The sequence below is a fragment of the Pollachius pollachius genome (genome assembly GCF_949987615.1).
Source record: "Pollachius pollachius genome assembly, chromosome: 13".
Classification (NCBI taxonomy): Eukaryota; Metazoa; Chordata; class Actinopteri; order Gadiformes; family Gadidae; genus Pollachius; species Pollachius pollachius.
The window spans coordinates 2,456,431-2,472,871 of NC_136946.1; the positions used below are offsets into that span (position 1 = coordinate 2,456,431).

Sequence of the window (16,441 nt, forward strand, 5' to 3'; positions counted from 1 at the left end):
GGGTTAGGGTGGAGGTATCACCTGATACGGTGAGGTGGGGTTAGGGTGGAGGTATCACCTGATGGTGTCGGACGCCTTGCTGCCCCCAGTGGCTCCAGATGACACGCCGCCCTCTGATGACTGAGTGAGTATACAATATCATAAACAGGTCAAATATAGAAGAAAGATATAAAATATATCATATCTTCCAAATATATGTACACATAAAATATATATATTTGAAACATAAACATAAATATATATGTTGAATAAATGTACACATCAAATCAATTAAACATCTTCTATATATGAAATGTATGCACACATATATATATATGACTCACCTTAGCCGGAAGAACTTCAACTGGAGGATGAGACAGAGAGCAAATGTCAACGACGTTTGAGGGGGCGTGGTCACCCAGAGGGCGTGGCCAGCTGAACGTTCAGCTGGCCTGTTGCCTCGTGGCCTGTTGCCCAGATCCAAAACACAACCCCTACCGCTAGATCACTAATGCTGAATCCCTCAATCTACCATTACAAGGATTTATATTTCACAAATGACATCTGTACTAATGTACACTGTGGGCTGTTCCATTACCACGGCCTGTTCCATTACCTGTTCCATTACCCGTTCCCTTACCACGGCCTGTTCCATTACCTGTTCCATTACCCGTTCCCTTACCACGGCCTGTTCCATTACCTGTTCCATTACCTGTTCCCTTACCACGGCCTGTTCCATTACCTGTTCCATTACCTGTTCCCTTACCACGGTCTGTTCCATTACCTGTTCCCTTACCACGGCCTGGTCCATTACCTGTTCCCTTGCCACGGCCTGTTCCATTACCTGTGCCCTTACCTGTTCCCTTACCACGGCCTGTTCCATTACCTGTTCCCTTACCTGTTCCCTTACCACGGCCCGTTCCATTACCTGTTCCCTTACCTGTTCCCTTACCACGGCCTGTTCCATTACCTGTTCCCTTACCTGTTCCCTTACCACGGCCTGTTCCATTACCTTGGGCTGTTTTCGCCTGCTGGTCCTCCCATTTGACCTCTGTACAGGCAGAGAAAAAACAATTGGTCTCTAGTGACACAGTACCCTGGAGAGACAATAACCTAGAGAGACACAGTACCCTAGAGAGACAGTACCCTAGAGAGAGACAGTACCCTAGAGAGACAGTACCTTAGAGACAGTACCCCAGGGATACAGTACCCTAGAGAGACAGTACCCCAGGGATACAGTACCCTAGAGAGACAGTACCCTAGAGAGACAGTACCCCGGACTCGCCTTTCCTTGATCCTCCTGGGGTTGTTGGCCGTTTCTCTTGCTCTAACAAACAGGGAGACAGACAGGTTGGTGAATTCAGACAGACAGACAGACAGGTTGGCTTAAATAAACAGACTATAATATTATTGTCGTTGTGTTGGTGATGATGGACAGACAGATTGGTGATGACTTAAATAAATAAAGATACAAACCTTCAGTCTGGGATGACGTAGGGGCGGGGCCAGGTGTGGGGGCGGGGCCAGGTGTAGGGGCGGGGCATGACGTAGGGGCGGGGCCAGGTGTAGGGGCGGGGCCAGGTGTGGGGGCGGGGCCAGGTGTAGGGGCGGGGCCAGGTGTAGGGGCAGGGTCAGGGGTTGGTGTGGAGACAGGTGTGGGGGCGGGGCTTGGTGTAGGGGCGGAGACAGGTGTAGGGGCGGGGCTTGGTGTTGGGGCGGGGCTTGGTGTTGGGGCGGGGCTTGGGGCAGGGGCGGAGACAGGTGTAGGGGCGGGGTCTGGTAAATGGGTGGGGCCTGACGTAGGGGTCGGAGCAGCTATAGGGGCAGGGCCAGGGGTAGGGGCGGGGCCAGGAATAGGGGCGGGACCAGTCAAAGGGGTGGGGCCCGATGGAGTGATGGGACCAGGTGTAGGGGCGGGGCAAAGTGCAGGGGCGGGGCCTGTTGTGAGGGCCATGGCTGGGCCAGGTGTAGAGGCGGGGCCTTGTGCGTGGGCGGGGCCTGGAGTGACTGGGGGAGCAGGAGGGGGCGGGCCTTGAATCCTTATGGCTGGTGGTCCATGATGATTGACAGGTGGGGGGGCTTGTTGGAAGGGAGACGCTTGGTGAGGGGCAGGAGCCTGATGAGGAGGGGCTATTTGATTGGCCAACTGAGCAGCCTGAGGAAGGACTGGGGGAGGGGCTTGGCGTGGGGGAGGGGCTTGGTTCTGATGAGATGCTAGCGGAGCTCCTGTTGACCAATAGGAAAACATGTAATGAGACATTAGTTAGTTTTAACTATAGACTGGGTTTAACTATAGACTGGGTTTAACTCTAGACTGGGTTTAACTCTAGACTGGGTTTAACTCTAGACTGGGTTTAACTATAGACTGGGTTCATCTCTATAGACCGGGTTTAACTATAGACTGGGTTTAACTATAGACTGGGTTCATCTCTATAGACCGGGTTTAACTATAGACTGGGGTTAACTCTAGACCGGGTTTAACTATAGACTGGGGTTAACTCTATAGACTGGGTAAACTCTATAGACTGGGATTAAATTTATGGACTGGGTTTAACTCTATAGACTGGGATTAAATCTATAGACTGGGTTTAACTCTAGACTGGGCTAACTCTATAGACTGGGTTAACTCTATAGACTGGGGTTAACTCTATAGACTGGGTTAACTCTATAGACTGGGATTAAATCTATAGACTGGGGTTAACTCTATAGACTGGGTTAACTCTATAGACTGTGATTAGATCTATAGACTGGGGTTAACTCTATAGACTGGGTTAACTCTGTAGACTGGGTTAACTCCATAGACTGGGTTAACTCTATAGACTGGGTTAACTCCATAGACTGGGGTTAACTCTATAGACTGGGTTAACTCTATAGACTGGGATTAACTCTAGACTGGGGTTAACTCAATAGACTGGGGTTAACTCTATATACTGGGTTAAATCTATAGACTGGGTGTTTAACTCTAACCTGTGTTACCGTTGTAACCTTCAGACAATTCAGCTCGGTCTGAATAAAGACACAAAGGAAGAGTAAGGATGGAGAGAGAGAGAGAGAGAGGAAGAGAGAGAGAGATAGAGAGACAGAGAGAGAGAGAGAGAGAGAGAGAGAGAGAGAGAGAGAGAGAGAGAGAGAGAGAGAGAGAGAGCAGTTAAGAATATAACTTAGCATTGTGTAGCATCTTATCCTAGCTATCTTTGTTGTGTACGGGGAACGGGTCTACCTAGTGATTGTTAGCGCTCGGCACTTGGTTCTATGAACATCCGTTTGTGGGCGGACGGGCGGGCAGGCTGGCTGGGTGTGTGTGTGTGTGTGTGTGTGTGTATTTGTGTGTGTGTGTGTCTCTGTGGGTGTGTGTCTCGGTCTGTGTGTGTGTTACATACATGTGACCTGTGGAGGGGCGTGGGGCAGCTGTCTCCCAGATGTCCCATTTGGAGAGATAGCCCTGCACACAGACACACCCACACACACACACAGACACACACACACGTATAAACACATACACACACACACAAACACACACACACGCAGACACAGACAGACACACACATACACACACACACAAACACACAGACTCTCACACACACACGCAGACCCACACAGACACACACACGCAAAATCAAACACACACACACACACACACACACACACACACACGCAGACACACCCACACACACACAGACAGACAGACGGTGAGACACATATTAATACACTCAGCCTGGAACATTCCAGCCAATCTGATGAGGTGGATTTGTCACCTGACAGGGCCGGGCGATGAGGGGGCGGAGCGTTGGGCTGAGGGGGCGGGGCGTAGTGCAGAGGGGGCGTGGTCAGACCGCAGGTCCACTGAGCGTGAGCGACCGGTGGTTTCATGACTATCCATCCCTTTGCTTGCTCTGCAGGAATAGTGGGTTACGTCACCATGGCAACCACGCACCTCCTCAGTCTGTTGCCATGACAACCGTGGAAACCATGTGTCAACAGATCTTGTTCATGTTGACATGTTTACCTTACTGAGACACGTATAGATCTATAGTTATAGATCCAATAGATCTTTAGCTAAAGATCACATAGATCTATAACTATAGACCTATTGGCACTATAGTATAGATCCAATAGATAGATCCAATAGATCTATAACCATAGATCTATAACCATAGATCTATAGGCACTATAGTAATAGATCCGATAGATCTATAACTATAGATCTATTGGCCACCTGATGGAGATCTATAACTATAGATCTATTGGCACTATAGTAATAGAATATAGCTATAGACCCGTCCTCTACCAGTACATCACTGCAATATGTTCAAAACTCTGCTGCCCGACTGCTTACTAACTCCCCCTCCAGAGAACACATTACTCCCGTCCTCCGTCAACTTCATTGGCTTCCAATAAAACAACACATCAATTTCAAGATCCTCCTCAGCACCTACAAAGCGCTAAACAACTTTGCACCCTCGTACATAACAGATCTCCTCCATCGCCACTCCCCACTCGCCGCCTACGCTCCGCTGATGCCAACCTTCTCACCTCCATCACCAGGACCAAGTACCGCACCCTGGGGGACAGAGCCTTCGCCATCGCCGCCCCTACCCTCTGGAACGCCCTCCCTCTGGCCTTCCGAAACTCTGACACACTCTGTTCATTCAAAAGTCAACTTAAAACCTATCTCTTCAGGACCACCTACAACATCTGACAAATCATCCTCCGCCATCTTCCACCCTCTCCCGCTCTCTTAATGTGTGGCCTATTGTTGTGGTGTAGTTTATCTATTTATTTTCCCCTTTTGTTTGAGTGTCTGTACTGTCTATGTATTCCTTTCTTATTTGTAAAGCGTCTTTGAGTACTTAGAAAAGAGCTATAAAAAACGGATCAATTATTCATATTATTATTATCTATACTAATATACCTGCTCTATCTGTAGATCAATGGATGTAGATCTGTTCTATTTAGATCTATACATAGAGCTGTATTCCTTTAGATATAGATCTTTGTTTACCTGACGAGCTCATCGTCCAGGGCGTCAGGCTCGAAGGGGAAGTGAGGGATGAAGTCCTGGCTGCAACCGAGACAGGCTAACTGTTAGCTCTTTGTCATTAGCAAACATGCTAACCTGTTAGCTCTTTATCATTAGTATAATGTTAAACTGTTAGCTCTTTATCATTAGTATACATGCTAACCTGTGAGCTCTTTATCATTAGTATACATGCTAACCTGTTAGCTCTTTATGCTAACCTGTTAGCTCTTTATCATTAGTATACATGCTAACCTGTTAGCTCTTTATCATTAGTATACATGCTAACCTGTTAGCTCTTTATCATTAGTATACATGCTAACCTGTTAGCTCTTTAACATTAGTATACACGCTAACCTATTAGCTTGTTGTCATTAGTATACATGCTAACCTGTTAGCTCTCTCTCTCATTATTACCCACTCCGCTATACTCTGTAGTATTATCTAGTGATACATACTGTGATACTTTACAGGACGACTCTCATACCTGAAGTCATCAGAGTTAGGGTTCACCATGGGGGGGGTCCAGGGGGCGGAGCTAGGACCAGCAGAGTATCTTCAGGGAGACAACATCAGTCTGTCCTTTACCACAGTCTGTCCTCCATCACAGCTACAGTCTGTCCTCCATCACAGCTACAGTCACTCCTCTATCACAGCTACAGTCTGTCCTCCATCACAGCTACAGTCACTCCTCTATCACAGCTACAGTCTGTCCTCCATCACAGCTACAGTCTGTCCTCCATCACAGCTACAGTCTGTCCTCTATCACAGCTACAGTCACTCCTCTATCACAGCTACAGTCTGTCCTCCATCACAGCTACAGTCCGTCCTCCATCACAGCTACAGTCTGTCCTCTATCACAGCTACAGTCTGTCCTCTATCACAGCTACAGTCACTCCTCTATCACAGCTACAGTCTGTCCTTTATCACACCTAGTCTGTGCTTTATCACAGCTACAGTCTGTCCTCTTTCACAGCTACAGTCTGTCCTCTTTCACAGCTGCAGTCTGTCCTCTTTCACAGCTAGTCTGTCCTCTATCACAGCTACAGTCTGTCCTTTATCACAGCTACAGTCTGTCCTCTTTCACAGCTACAGTCTGTCCTCTTTCACAGCTACAGTCTGTCCTTTATCACAGCTACAGTCTGTTCTTTATCACAGTCTGTCCTCTATCACAGCTACAGTCTGTCCTCTATGACAGCTACAGTCTAAGATAAATCATAGTATTTACAACCATTGCTTATGTCTAGTATTAGTACTAGTGCTACTCTCATACCGGCCTCCTAAGTCCAAAGAGTTGGTCGCAGAAACCCTCTTCATCAGCCTCCTAAACACACAAACGCACACACACACGCACATGTCATTATATGTAGTATTCTTTGCAGTAGCTGAAGTATTCTATGTAGTATCTGTAGTATTCAATGTAGAACTCTATGTAGAACTCTATGTAGTATTCGGTGTAGTATCTGTAGTACTCTATGTAGTATTCTATGTAGCCCTCTATGTAGTACTCTATGTAGTACTCTATGTAGCCCTCTATGTAGTACTCTATGCAGTACTCTATGTAGTACTCTATGCAGTACTCTATGTAGTACTCTATGGAGTACTCAATATAGCCCTCTATGTAGTACTCTATACTCTATGTAGTACTCCATGTAGTACTCTGTGTAGTACTCTATGTAGTACCTGTCCAGACTGCCGCTCTGGCCCACGTCAGAATAGGTCCTTGACAACCTGTTGTTGCGTAGCAACCGTACAGCATCGTCGCGGTAGAGCGGATAGAGAGAGGCACTGCGGGAGAGAGCATCGCTTAATACTGAGCTATACTGTACTATACTATATAAACTATACTATACTAATAATACTACAGAGTCACATCACAGTACTATATACTATAATACAGAGAGAGGCACTGCGGGAGAGAGCATCACTTAATACTGAGCTATACTGTACTATACTATATAAACCATACTATACTATACTATACTAATAATACTACAGAGTCACATCACAGTACTATATACTATAATACAGAGAGAGGCACTGCGGGAGAGAGCATCACTTAATACTGAGCTATACTGTACTATACTATATAAACCATACTATACTATACTATACTAATAATACTACAGAGTCACATCACAGTACTATATACTATAATACAAAGAGAGGCACTGCGGGAGAGAGCATCACTTAGTACTGAGCTATACTGTACTATACTATATAAACCATACTATACTATACTATACTAATAATACTACAGAGTCACATCACAGTACTATATACTATAATACAGAGAGAGGCACTGCGGGAGAGAGAGCCTCACTGAACTCTGTACTGTACTGTACTATACTATATACACTTTACTATACTATATACACTATACTATACTATATACTCTATACTATACTATATACACTATTCACACACACACACAGACACACACACACACACACACACACACACCTTTGTGGAGACGGCTGGCTTGGTGAGCGTGATCGACTCCTGACCAGCTCAGATCGAGAGCCGTGATTGGTCGACACGACTTGGTCTGGAACAGAGAGGGCGGAGCTCTGGAAGTCCCGGCCACTCTGTCTGTAGTCTGCCAATTAAAACCCAGCATTATAATGCATAGTAATGGGGGGTAGGATGGTGGGTATGGGGGTAGGAGGGTAGGTAAGGGGTGGGAGGGTAGGAGGATAGGTAGGGGGTCAGAGGGTAGGTAGGAGGGTAGGTAGGAGGGTAGGAGGGTAGGTAGGAGGGGGGTGGGTAGGAGGATAGGAGGGTAGGTAGGAGGGTAGGTAGGAGGGTAGGAGGGTAGGTAGGAGGGTAGGTAGGAGGGTAGGTAGGAGGGCAGGAGGGTAGGAGGGGGTAGGTAGGAGGGTAGGAGGGTAGGTAGGAGGGGGGAGGGTAGGAGGGTAGGTAGGAGGGTAGGTAGGAGGGTAGGAGGGTAGGTAGGAGGGTAGGAGGGTAGGTAGGAGGGTAGGTAGGTGATACCTGATATGACACCAATGCCTTCTTCACAGTCGTAGTCCGAGAACTCTCCCTCAGCCATCCTCTGTGACCCTGGAGACACAGAGAGAGGAGACTGGTCCACATGAACACACCAGGTACACAACCAACGTGTGTGTGTGTGTGTGTGTGTGTGTGTGTGTGTGTGTGTGTGTGTGTGTGTGTGTGTGTGTGTGTGTGTGTGTCTTACTGTACAGGCGTCGCTGCAAGTAGGGGGAGGGGTTTGGGAGAGGAAGTGATGTCACATCATGGCTCTGGATTTTGTACCAATGAGGCTGATCATCCAACAGGGCAGACTCCAGCTCTATCAGGACCTATACAGGAATATATACACATATATACATGAAGATATACACATGTATACATGAAGCTAAACACATGTATACATGAAGCTATACACATATATACATGAAGATATACACATGTATACATGAAGATATACACATATATACATGAAGCTATACACATATATACATGAAGATATACACATATTTACACATTCACATGAATATAATATATATTCATGTGTATGTGTATATACAGTGGGGCAAAAAAGTATTTAGTCAGCCACCAATTGTGCAAGTTCTCCCACTTAAAAAGATGAGAGAGGCCTGTAATTTTCATCATAGGAAAACCTCAGCTATGAGAGACAAAGTGAAAAAAAAAAATCTAGATAATCACATTGTCTGATTTTTAAAGAATTTATTTGCAAATTATGGTGGAAAATAAGTATTTGGTCAATAACAAAAGGTCATCTCAATACTTTGTTACATGCCCTTTGTTGGCAATGACAGAGGTCAAACGTTTTCTGTAAGTCTTTACAAGGTTTTCACACACTGCTGCTGGTATTTTGGCCCATTCCTCCATGCAGATCTCCTCTAGAGCAGTGATGTTTTTGGGCCTTCGCTGGGCAACACAGACTTTCAACTCCCTCCAAAGATTTTCTATGGGGTTGAGATCTGGAGACTGGCTAGGCCACTCCAGGACCTTGGAATGCTTCTTACGAAGCCACTCCTTCGTTGCCTGGGCGGTGTGTTTGGGGTCATTGTCATGCTGAAAGACCCAGCCACATTTCATCTTCAGTGCCCTTGCTGATGGAAGGAGGTTTTCACTCAAAATGTCACGATACATGGCCCCATTCATTCTTTTCGCCACACGGATCAGACATCCTGGTCCCTTGGCAGAAAAACAGCCCCAAAGCATGATGTTTCCACCCCCATGCTTCACTGTAGGTATGGTGTTCTTTGGATGCAACTCAGCATTCTTTGTCCTCCAAACACGACGAGTTGAGTTTTTACCAAAAAGTTATATTTTGGTTTCATCTGACCATATGACATTCTCCCAATCCTGTTCTGGATCATCCAAATGCTCTCTAGCAAACTTCAAACAGGCCCGGACATGCACTGGCTTTAGCAGGGGGATACGTCTGGCACTGCAGGATTTGAGTCCCTGGCGGCGTAGTGTGTTAGTGATGGTAGCCTTTGTTACTTTGGTCCCAGCTCTCTGGAGGTCATTCACTAGGTCCCCCCGTGTGGTTCTGGGATTTTTGTTCACCGTTCTTGTGATCATTTTGACCCCACAGGGTGAGATCTTGCGTGGAGCCCCAGATCGAGGGAGATTATCAGTGGTCTTGTATGTATTCCATTTCCTAATAATTGCTCCCACAGTTGATTTCTTCACACCAAGCTGCTTACCTATTGCAGATTCAGACTTCTCAGCGTGGTGCAGGTCTACAATTGTGTTTCTGGTGTCCTTTGACAGCTCTTTGGTCTTGGCCATAGTGGAGTTTGGAGTGTGACTGTTTGAGGTTGTGGACAGGTGTCTTTTATACTGATAAGGAGTTCAAACAGGTCCCATTAATACAGGTAACAAGTGGAGGACAGAGGAGCCTCTTAAAGAAGAAGTTACAGGTCTGTGACAGCCAGAAATCTTGCTGGTTTGTAGGTGACCAAATACTTATTTTCCACCATAATTTGCAAATAAATTCTTAAAAAATCAGACAATGTGATTATCTGGATTTTTTTTCTTTTTGTCTCTCATAGCTGAGGTTTACCTATGATGAAAATTACAGGCCTCTCTCGTCTTTTTAAGTGGGAGAACTTGCACAATTGGTGGCTGACTAAATACTTTTTTGCCCAACTGTACGTGTATATCCTCATGTATATATGTGTATATTATACACATATATACATGAGGATATAGACATATATATATAGGAAGATATACACATATATACACATACACATGAAGATATACACATATATACATGAAGATATACACATACACATGCATATATTTATATATACACATGAATATATATACATGAAGTTATACGTACACATATATACATGTACACATAAATATACACATACATAAATACATATACACATAAATATATACCCATATATACATAAATATATATACCCATATATATAATATTATATTTCTTATTTATCTATATGGGTTAGGGTTAGTGGATCTGGTCCTCTATACCTCTATATGGGTTAGTGGACCAGGCGCTACCTCTCCCAGGACCCAGCCTGGTCCTCTATATGGGTTATGGGGTTAGTGGACCAGGCGCTACCTCTCCAAGGACCCAGCCTGGTCCTCTATATGGGTTATGGGGTTAGTGGACCAGGCGCTACCTCTCCAAGGACCCAGCCTGGTCCTCTATATGGGTTATGGGGTTAGTGGACCAGGCGCTACCTCTCCCAGGACCCAGCCTGGTCCTCTATGTGGGTTATGGGGTTAGTGGACCAGGCGCTACCTCTCCCAGGACCCAGCCTGGTCCTCTATATGGGTTATGGGGTTAGTGGACCAGGCGCTACCTCTCCAAGGACCCAGCCTGGTCCTCTATATGGGTTATGGGGTTAGTGGACCAGGCGCTACCTCTCCCAGGACCCAGCCTGGTCCTCTATGTGGGTTATGGGGTCAGTGGACCAGGCGCTACCTCTCCCAGGTAGCAGCGGTCCTCCTCGCGGGTGTGGGCCTGGTCCCAGGCGGTGAGCTCCAGCGCCCGCAGGCTGAAGTCGCGGCGCGGCAGCGGGCCGTACATGAAGCTCTGGTTCCAGCGCGGTTCCACCGTCTTCTTCACCGTCTTTGTCCTCCGCTTGGTCTTATCACTGCAGGGCAGGCACACCGTCAGCTGCTAGCGCCTAGCCTAGCACCTGGCCTAGCTACTAGCTTAGCTACTAGCCTAGCACCTGTCCCAGCCAATAGCCTTTTTTCTAGACAAGCTACTAGCCTATCGCCTAGCCCTAGCCTATCTTCTAGCCTAGCGTAGGCATAGGTATAAGCCAAGCACTCAGCCTAGCTAATAGCTAAACTATTAGCTAAGGTATTAGCTAACTTAGCTATTTTCTAGCACCTAGCCACGCCACTAGCCTAGCTCCGAGCCCAGCTACTGTCCCAGCATCTAGGCGTGCACATTGTTCAGTAACTGATCTAGCAACTAGCCTAGCAAGTAGCCAGTACATAGCCCAGCTACTCACCTAGCATCTATAATGGGTGTTATAGCTACTAGCCTGAGCTTAGCACCCAGCCCACTTGGTCAGTTTGTATTTTGTTACGGTTTGTTTATAATTGTAATAGTTGTGTATCTTAGTGAAGGGGGGGGGGGTGTAGTTAATGTTAGGTAGCTAGTAGTAGTTTGTTTCTTTGTGAATGCTAGAGTTAGTTAATGTTGGGTAGCTAGTAGTAGTTTGTTTCTTTGTGAATGCTAGAGTTAGTTAATGTTGGGTAGCTAGCAGTAGTAGTTAGTAGCAGTGCCCTGTACCTGCGGTCTGGGAGGAGGTGCATCTGGACGTAGGGGTTCCGGGGGCGTCCGTCCTCACGCACTGGGAGGTCTTTGGCCCCCAGCACCGTGACCATCAGCTGGTGGCCCAGCTTATCGTACCACAGCTTCACCTGCAGGGGCACAGGAGGCCACATCAATACCTCCTCCCTAACCCTAACCCTACCCCTACCACCTCCCTAACCCTAACCCTAACCCTACCTACCTCCTTCCTAACCCTAACCCTTACTACCTCCTTCCTAACCCTAACCCTACCTACCTCCTTCCTAACCCTAACCCTTACTACCTCCTTCCTAACCCTAACCCTTACTACCTCCTTCCTAACCCTACCTACCTCCTTCCTAACCCTACCTACCTCCTCCCTAACCCTAACCCTACCTACCTCCTTCCTAACCCTAACCCTACATACAGTAACACTTCAATAAAGAAACCAATACAATCCAATACATACAGACTTCTTTCTGTATATGTGTATATTTATGTTTATCTATGTGTCACTGTACATATATAGTGTGTGTATATGTATATCTATATGTGTCACTGTACATATATAGTGTGTGTATATGTATATCTATATGTGTCACTGTACATATATAGTGTGTGTATATGTATTTCGGTGGAACTATGTTGGAGTCTGGTGGATGGAGAGCTTGAGTGAGGAAAGGAGGGGAGATAGAGAAGGTCTTCATCTGTTACCTGAACTCTAGGAACCGCTGAGGTCCAGCCAGAGGAGCCCTGTAGAGACACACACAGACACATTTACGCACGCACGCACACACACACGTGCACAAACACACATTTACGCACACACACGCACACACACACACGAATTTAGTAACGCACGCACACTCACACGCACGCGTACACACACACACACACACAGATCCTGTTTCATATGCAGTGTGCTCATTAGTTTCATGTGTGTCAGGTGGACTGCTGTGTCCATGACTCTCCGTTGAGGTGTTTCCACCGTTGATGGTGAACCTGTTCCTGACGGCCTGCAACCTCAGAGGTCACGACCTCTCCTCCCCGTCACACTGAGTACCCCCAGAGGAGGACCACAGCTATACTCACCGAGGGGCCCGACTGAACGCCTCGCAAGGGGGGCTTCTGGGGGTCAAAATAACCTACAGACACACACACACACACACACACACACACAGTTGGAGACTTGACCTTGTGACAGGGTGTGTCGACTTTATACTGTATCAGGGCCTTCGTGTCAATTCATGTAAAGGTAGCCTCACAAATCAATCAGTCAGGTGACTAACCCTAACAGTCAGTCAGGTGACTAACCCTAACAGTGAGGGAACTAACCCTAACAGTCAGTCAGGTGACTAACCCTAACAATCAGTCAGGTGACTAACCCTAACAGTCAGTCAGGTGACTAACCCTAACAGTCAGTCAGGTGACTAACCCTAACAGTGAGGGAACTAACCGTAACACTCGGTCAGGTGACTAACCCATGAGACTCACCTGGGTTCAGGTGTGTGGGTGAGTTGTCTGATATCGGGGCAGAGTCACTGGAAACACAACAACACCATGTTAGCGTCAGAACTCATCACTAACTAGTGTCAGTCTGGACACAGTCTGGGCACTAGGGGTTAGGGTTAGGGGTTATAGTTAGGGGCTAGGGTATGGTTAGAGTTAGGGGTTAGGGGCTAGGGGTTAGGGTTAGGGGCTAGGGGTTATAGTTAGGGGCTAGGGTTAGGGTTAGGATTAGAGTTAGGGGTTAGGGGTTACGGTTAGAGCTAGGGTTAGGGGGACAGACCTGAGAGCTCGGGACACCAGCAGCTCTATCTGCGGCTGAGTTTTAGACTCCAGGATGATGTTGTAGACCTCCTTGAAGGTGGCTCCCTGCAGAGGCCTCCCGTTCCACTCCAACACCTGGTCACCTAGTGGACCACAGCACTGATCATTAGTCTAACCCTAACCCTAACCCTAACCCTGGTAACCTAGTGGACCACAGCACTGATCATTAGTCTAACCCTAACCCTAACCCTGGTCACCTAGTGGACCACAGCACTGATCATTAGTCTAACCCTAACCCTAACCCTAACCCTAACCCTGGTAACCTAGTGGACCACAGCACTGATCATTAGTCTAACCCTAACCCTAACCCTGGTCACCTAGTGGACCACAGCACTGATCATTGTGTGTGTTTGTGTGTGGGTGTGTGTTTTTGTGTGTGCGCGTGTGTGTATGTGTGCGTGTGTCTGTGTGTGTGTGTGTATGCGTGCGTGTGTCTGTGCGTGTCTTTGTGTGTGTGTGTGTGCGTCTCTGTGTGTTTGTGTGTGTGCGCACGTGCGTGTGTCTGTGCGTGAGTGGGTGAGTGCGCGTGCATGCGTGTCTTTGTGTGTGTGTGTGTCTGTGTGTGTGTGTGTGTGCGTGTGTCTGTGCGTGTCTTTGTGTGTGTGCGTGTGTGCGTCTCTGTGTTTGTGTGTGTGTGTGTGCGTGTGTGTGCGTGAGTGAGCGTGCGTGCGTGTCTTTGTGTGTGTGTGTGTGTCTGTGTGTGCGTGTGTGTCTGTGTGCGTGTGTGTGTGTGTGTCTGTGCGTGCATGCGTGTGTGTCTGTGTGTGCGTGTGAGTGTGGTTACCTGGTCGGAGGTGCCCTACTGTGTCTGCTAGCCCTCCTCTCTTCACCTTGGTGATGAAGGCACAGAGTCGCCCGGACTCCGTCATTCTGCCCCCCACAACCTGCAGCCACAACAGCGTGTTAATACCCTGTAACCTCACCCTGTAACCTAACACTAACACTAACCCTATAACCCTAACACTAACCCTAACACTAACCACAACCTGCAGCCACAACAGCGTGTTAATACTGTGTAACCTAACCCTGTAACCTAACACTAACACTAACCCTATAACCCTAACACTAACCCTAACACTAACCACAACCTGCAGCCACAACTGTCTGTTAATACCCTGTAACCTAACCCTGTAACCTAACCCTATAACCCTAACACTAACCCTAACACTAACCACAACCTGCAGCCACAACAGCCTTACCCTTACCCTATAACTCCAACCCTAAACCCTAACCCTATAACCTAACCCTATAACCCCAACCCTAAAACCTTAACCCTAAAACCTAACCCTATAACCTACCCCTAACCTTATAACCTCACCCTATAACCCTAACCCTATAACCCTAGCCCTGACCCTAACCCAACCTCGTACCTTGAGGCCCAGCAGGGTTCCCGTGTCGTCCGCGATGCTGCCGTCCTTCATCCTCTTGTTGAGCAGAATCCGACCAATCAGACGCTCCCCATCTTTGGACGGCTGCCATGTGACCGCGTGCTGGCAGAGTGACGGAAACAAACATGTGATGTGGGGACCAATCCGATGAGGCCCTGTGGTCAAGCCCCGCCCCTAGGGACTGATTGGCCCTGTGGTCTAGCCCCGCCCCTAGGGACAGATAGGCCCTGTGGTCTAGCCCCGCCCCTAAGGACTGATATGGCCTGTGGTCTAGCCCCGCCCCTAAGGGCTGAAAGGCCCTGTGGTCTAGCCCCGCCCCTAGGGACTGATAGGCCCTTTGGTCTAGCCCCGCCCCTAGGGACTGATAGGCCCTGTGGTCTAGCCCCGCCCCTAGGGACTGATAGGCAGCAGTAAGTTATGACCAGTAAAAGACGAACTGCACACTAAGCGTAATTGATAATGAAATGTTACAAACTCAAGTTATATTTATAACAGTGTGATATATATGTTATATGATTATATGATATATATATCTTCTGCTCGTCAGGTCGTACCGTAGACGTGGGCGGAGTCTCGCCATGCCACGAGCCTTGTTCCAACCAATGGCCTTCCATGTTACCTAGTTACCAGGCGACACGCATCAGGAAATTAGATGCAATCATGTCCTAGATGTTAGCTTAGCATGCTAGCAGTACAGGGTGTAAACAAACCATGCTAGCAAGGCAAAATGTTAGCTAAGCATGCTAGGAGCAATGAATTTCTTCATCTCTCACCTAATACCTTAATATAACCATCTTTAACCTAGGATTACTACGCCATTTCTAACAAATGAGCTCTAAAGCTAACCCTTGTTATCTTTTAAACAAGGGACGGGAATGTTAGCTAAATAGCCCATCGACAGCAGAATCAGAACGAGTCTGAGCTGTGTGGGCTAGCTACTAAATACCTGTCTGTAGGTACTAGCTACTTAATACCTTTCTGTAGATACCAGCTACTAAATACCTGTCTGTAGATACCAGCTACTAAACATCTGTCTGTAAATACTAGCTACTAAACACCTGTCTGTAGATACCAGCTACTAAATACCTGTCTGTAGGTACTAGCTACTAAACACCGGTCTGTAGATATCAGCTACTAAAGACCTGTCTGTAGGTACTAGCTACTCAAGACACTAGTTCACTAGCACCTGTATCAGCAGAAGGATGCTGAGCTTGTTGTCAAACTTGAGCTTCAAACGAACGGTGAATAGTTAGCTTCTGGCTTCTGAGTTTTGGGGTTAATAGCTGATAGTGGCAACGATGGAGAGACTTCTAGACACGTCGAAGGATTCCTCTAGGTCCTCAGATCTCCTCAGTTCTCCCCTTGGTTCTCCGATCTCCTCTAGGTCCTCAACTCTCCTCTAGGTCTATCTTTCTACTAGCTTCAGTAGGGCTAGCTCTCTTG

The 16,441-nt window shown here is 47.2% G+C and overlaps 1 protein-coding gene across 1 annotated transcript in view; it reads right to left on the reverse strand.

Annotated features, from left to right (window-relative positions):
* The window catches only part of rims2b (regulating synaptic membrane exocytosis 2b), a gene marked incomplete at both ends in the record, with an annotated part of 21,892 nt that extends 6,280 nt beyond the window's left edge, over positions 1-15,612 (reverse strand). Inside the window, 16 exons of the mRNA XM_079749316.1 lie at positions 398-446; positions 1,631-1,794; positions 4,982-5,041; positions 5,484-5,552; positions 6,632-6,784; positions 7,460-7,595; positions 7,991-8,134; positions 8,196-8,319; positions 10,956-11,127; positions 11,781-11,911; positions 12,873-12,925; positions 13,275-13,321; positions 13,570-13,693; positions 14,395-14,494; positions 14,981-15,100; positions 15,553-15,612. Of these exons, the coding sequence (XP_079605442.1) occupies positions 398-446; positions 1,631-1,794; positions 4,982-5,041; positions 5,484-5,552; positions 6,632-6,784; positions 7,460-7,595; positions 7,991-8,134; positions 8,196-8,319; positions 10,956-11,127; positions 11,781-11,911; positions 12,873-12,925; positions 13,275-13,321; positions 13,570-13,693; positions 14,395-14,494; positions 14,981-15,100; positions 15,553-15,612 (1,706 nt within the window). The remainder of the gene's footprint in view (positions 1-397; positions 447-1,630; positions 1,795-4,981; positions 5,042-5,483; positions 5,553-6,631; positions 6,785-7,459; positions 7,596-7,990; positions 8,135-8,195; positions 8,320-10,955; positions 11,128-11,780; positions 11,912-12,872; positions 12,926-13,274; positions 13,322-13,569; positions 13,694-14,394; positions 14,495-14,980; positions 15,101-15,552) is intronic.
* Positions 15,613-16,441: the final 829 nt, after the last annotated feature.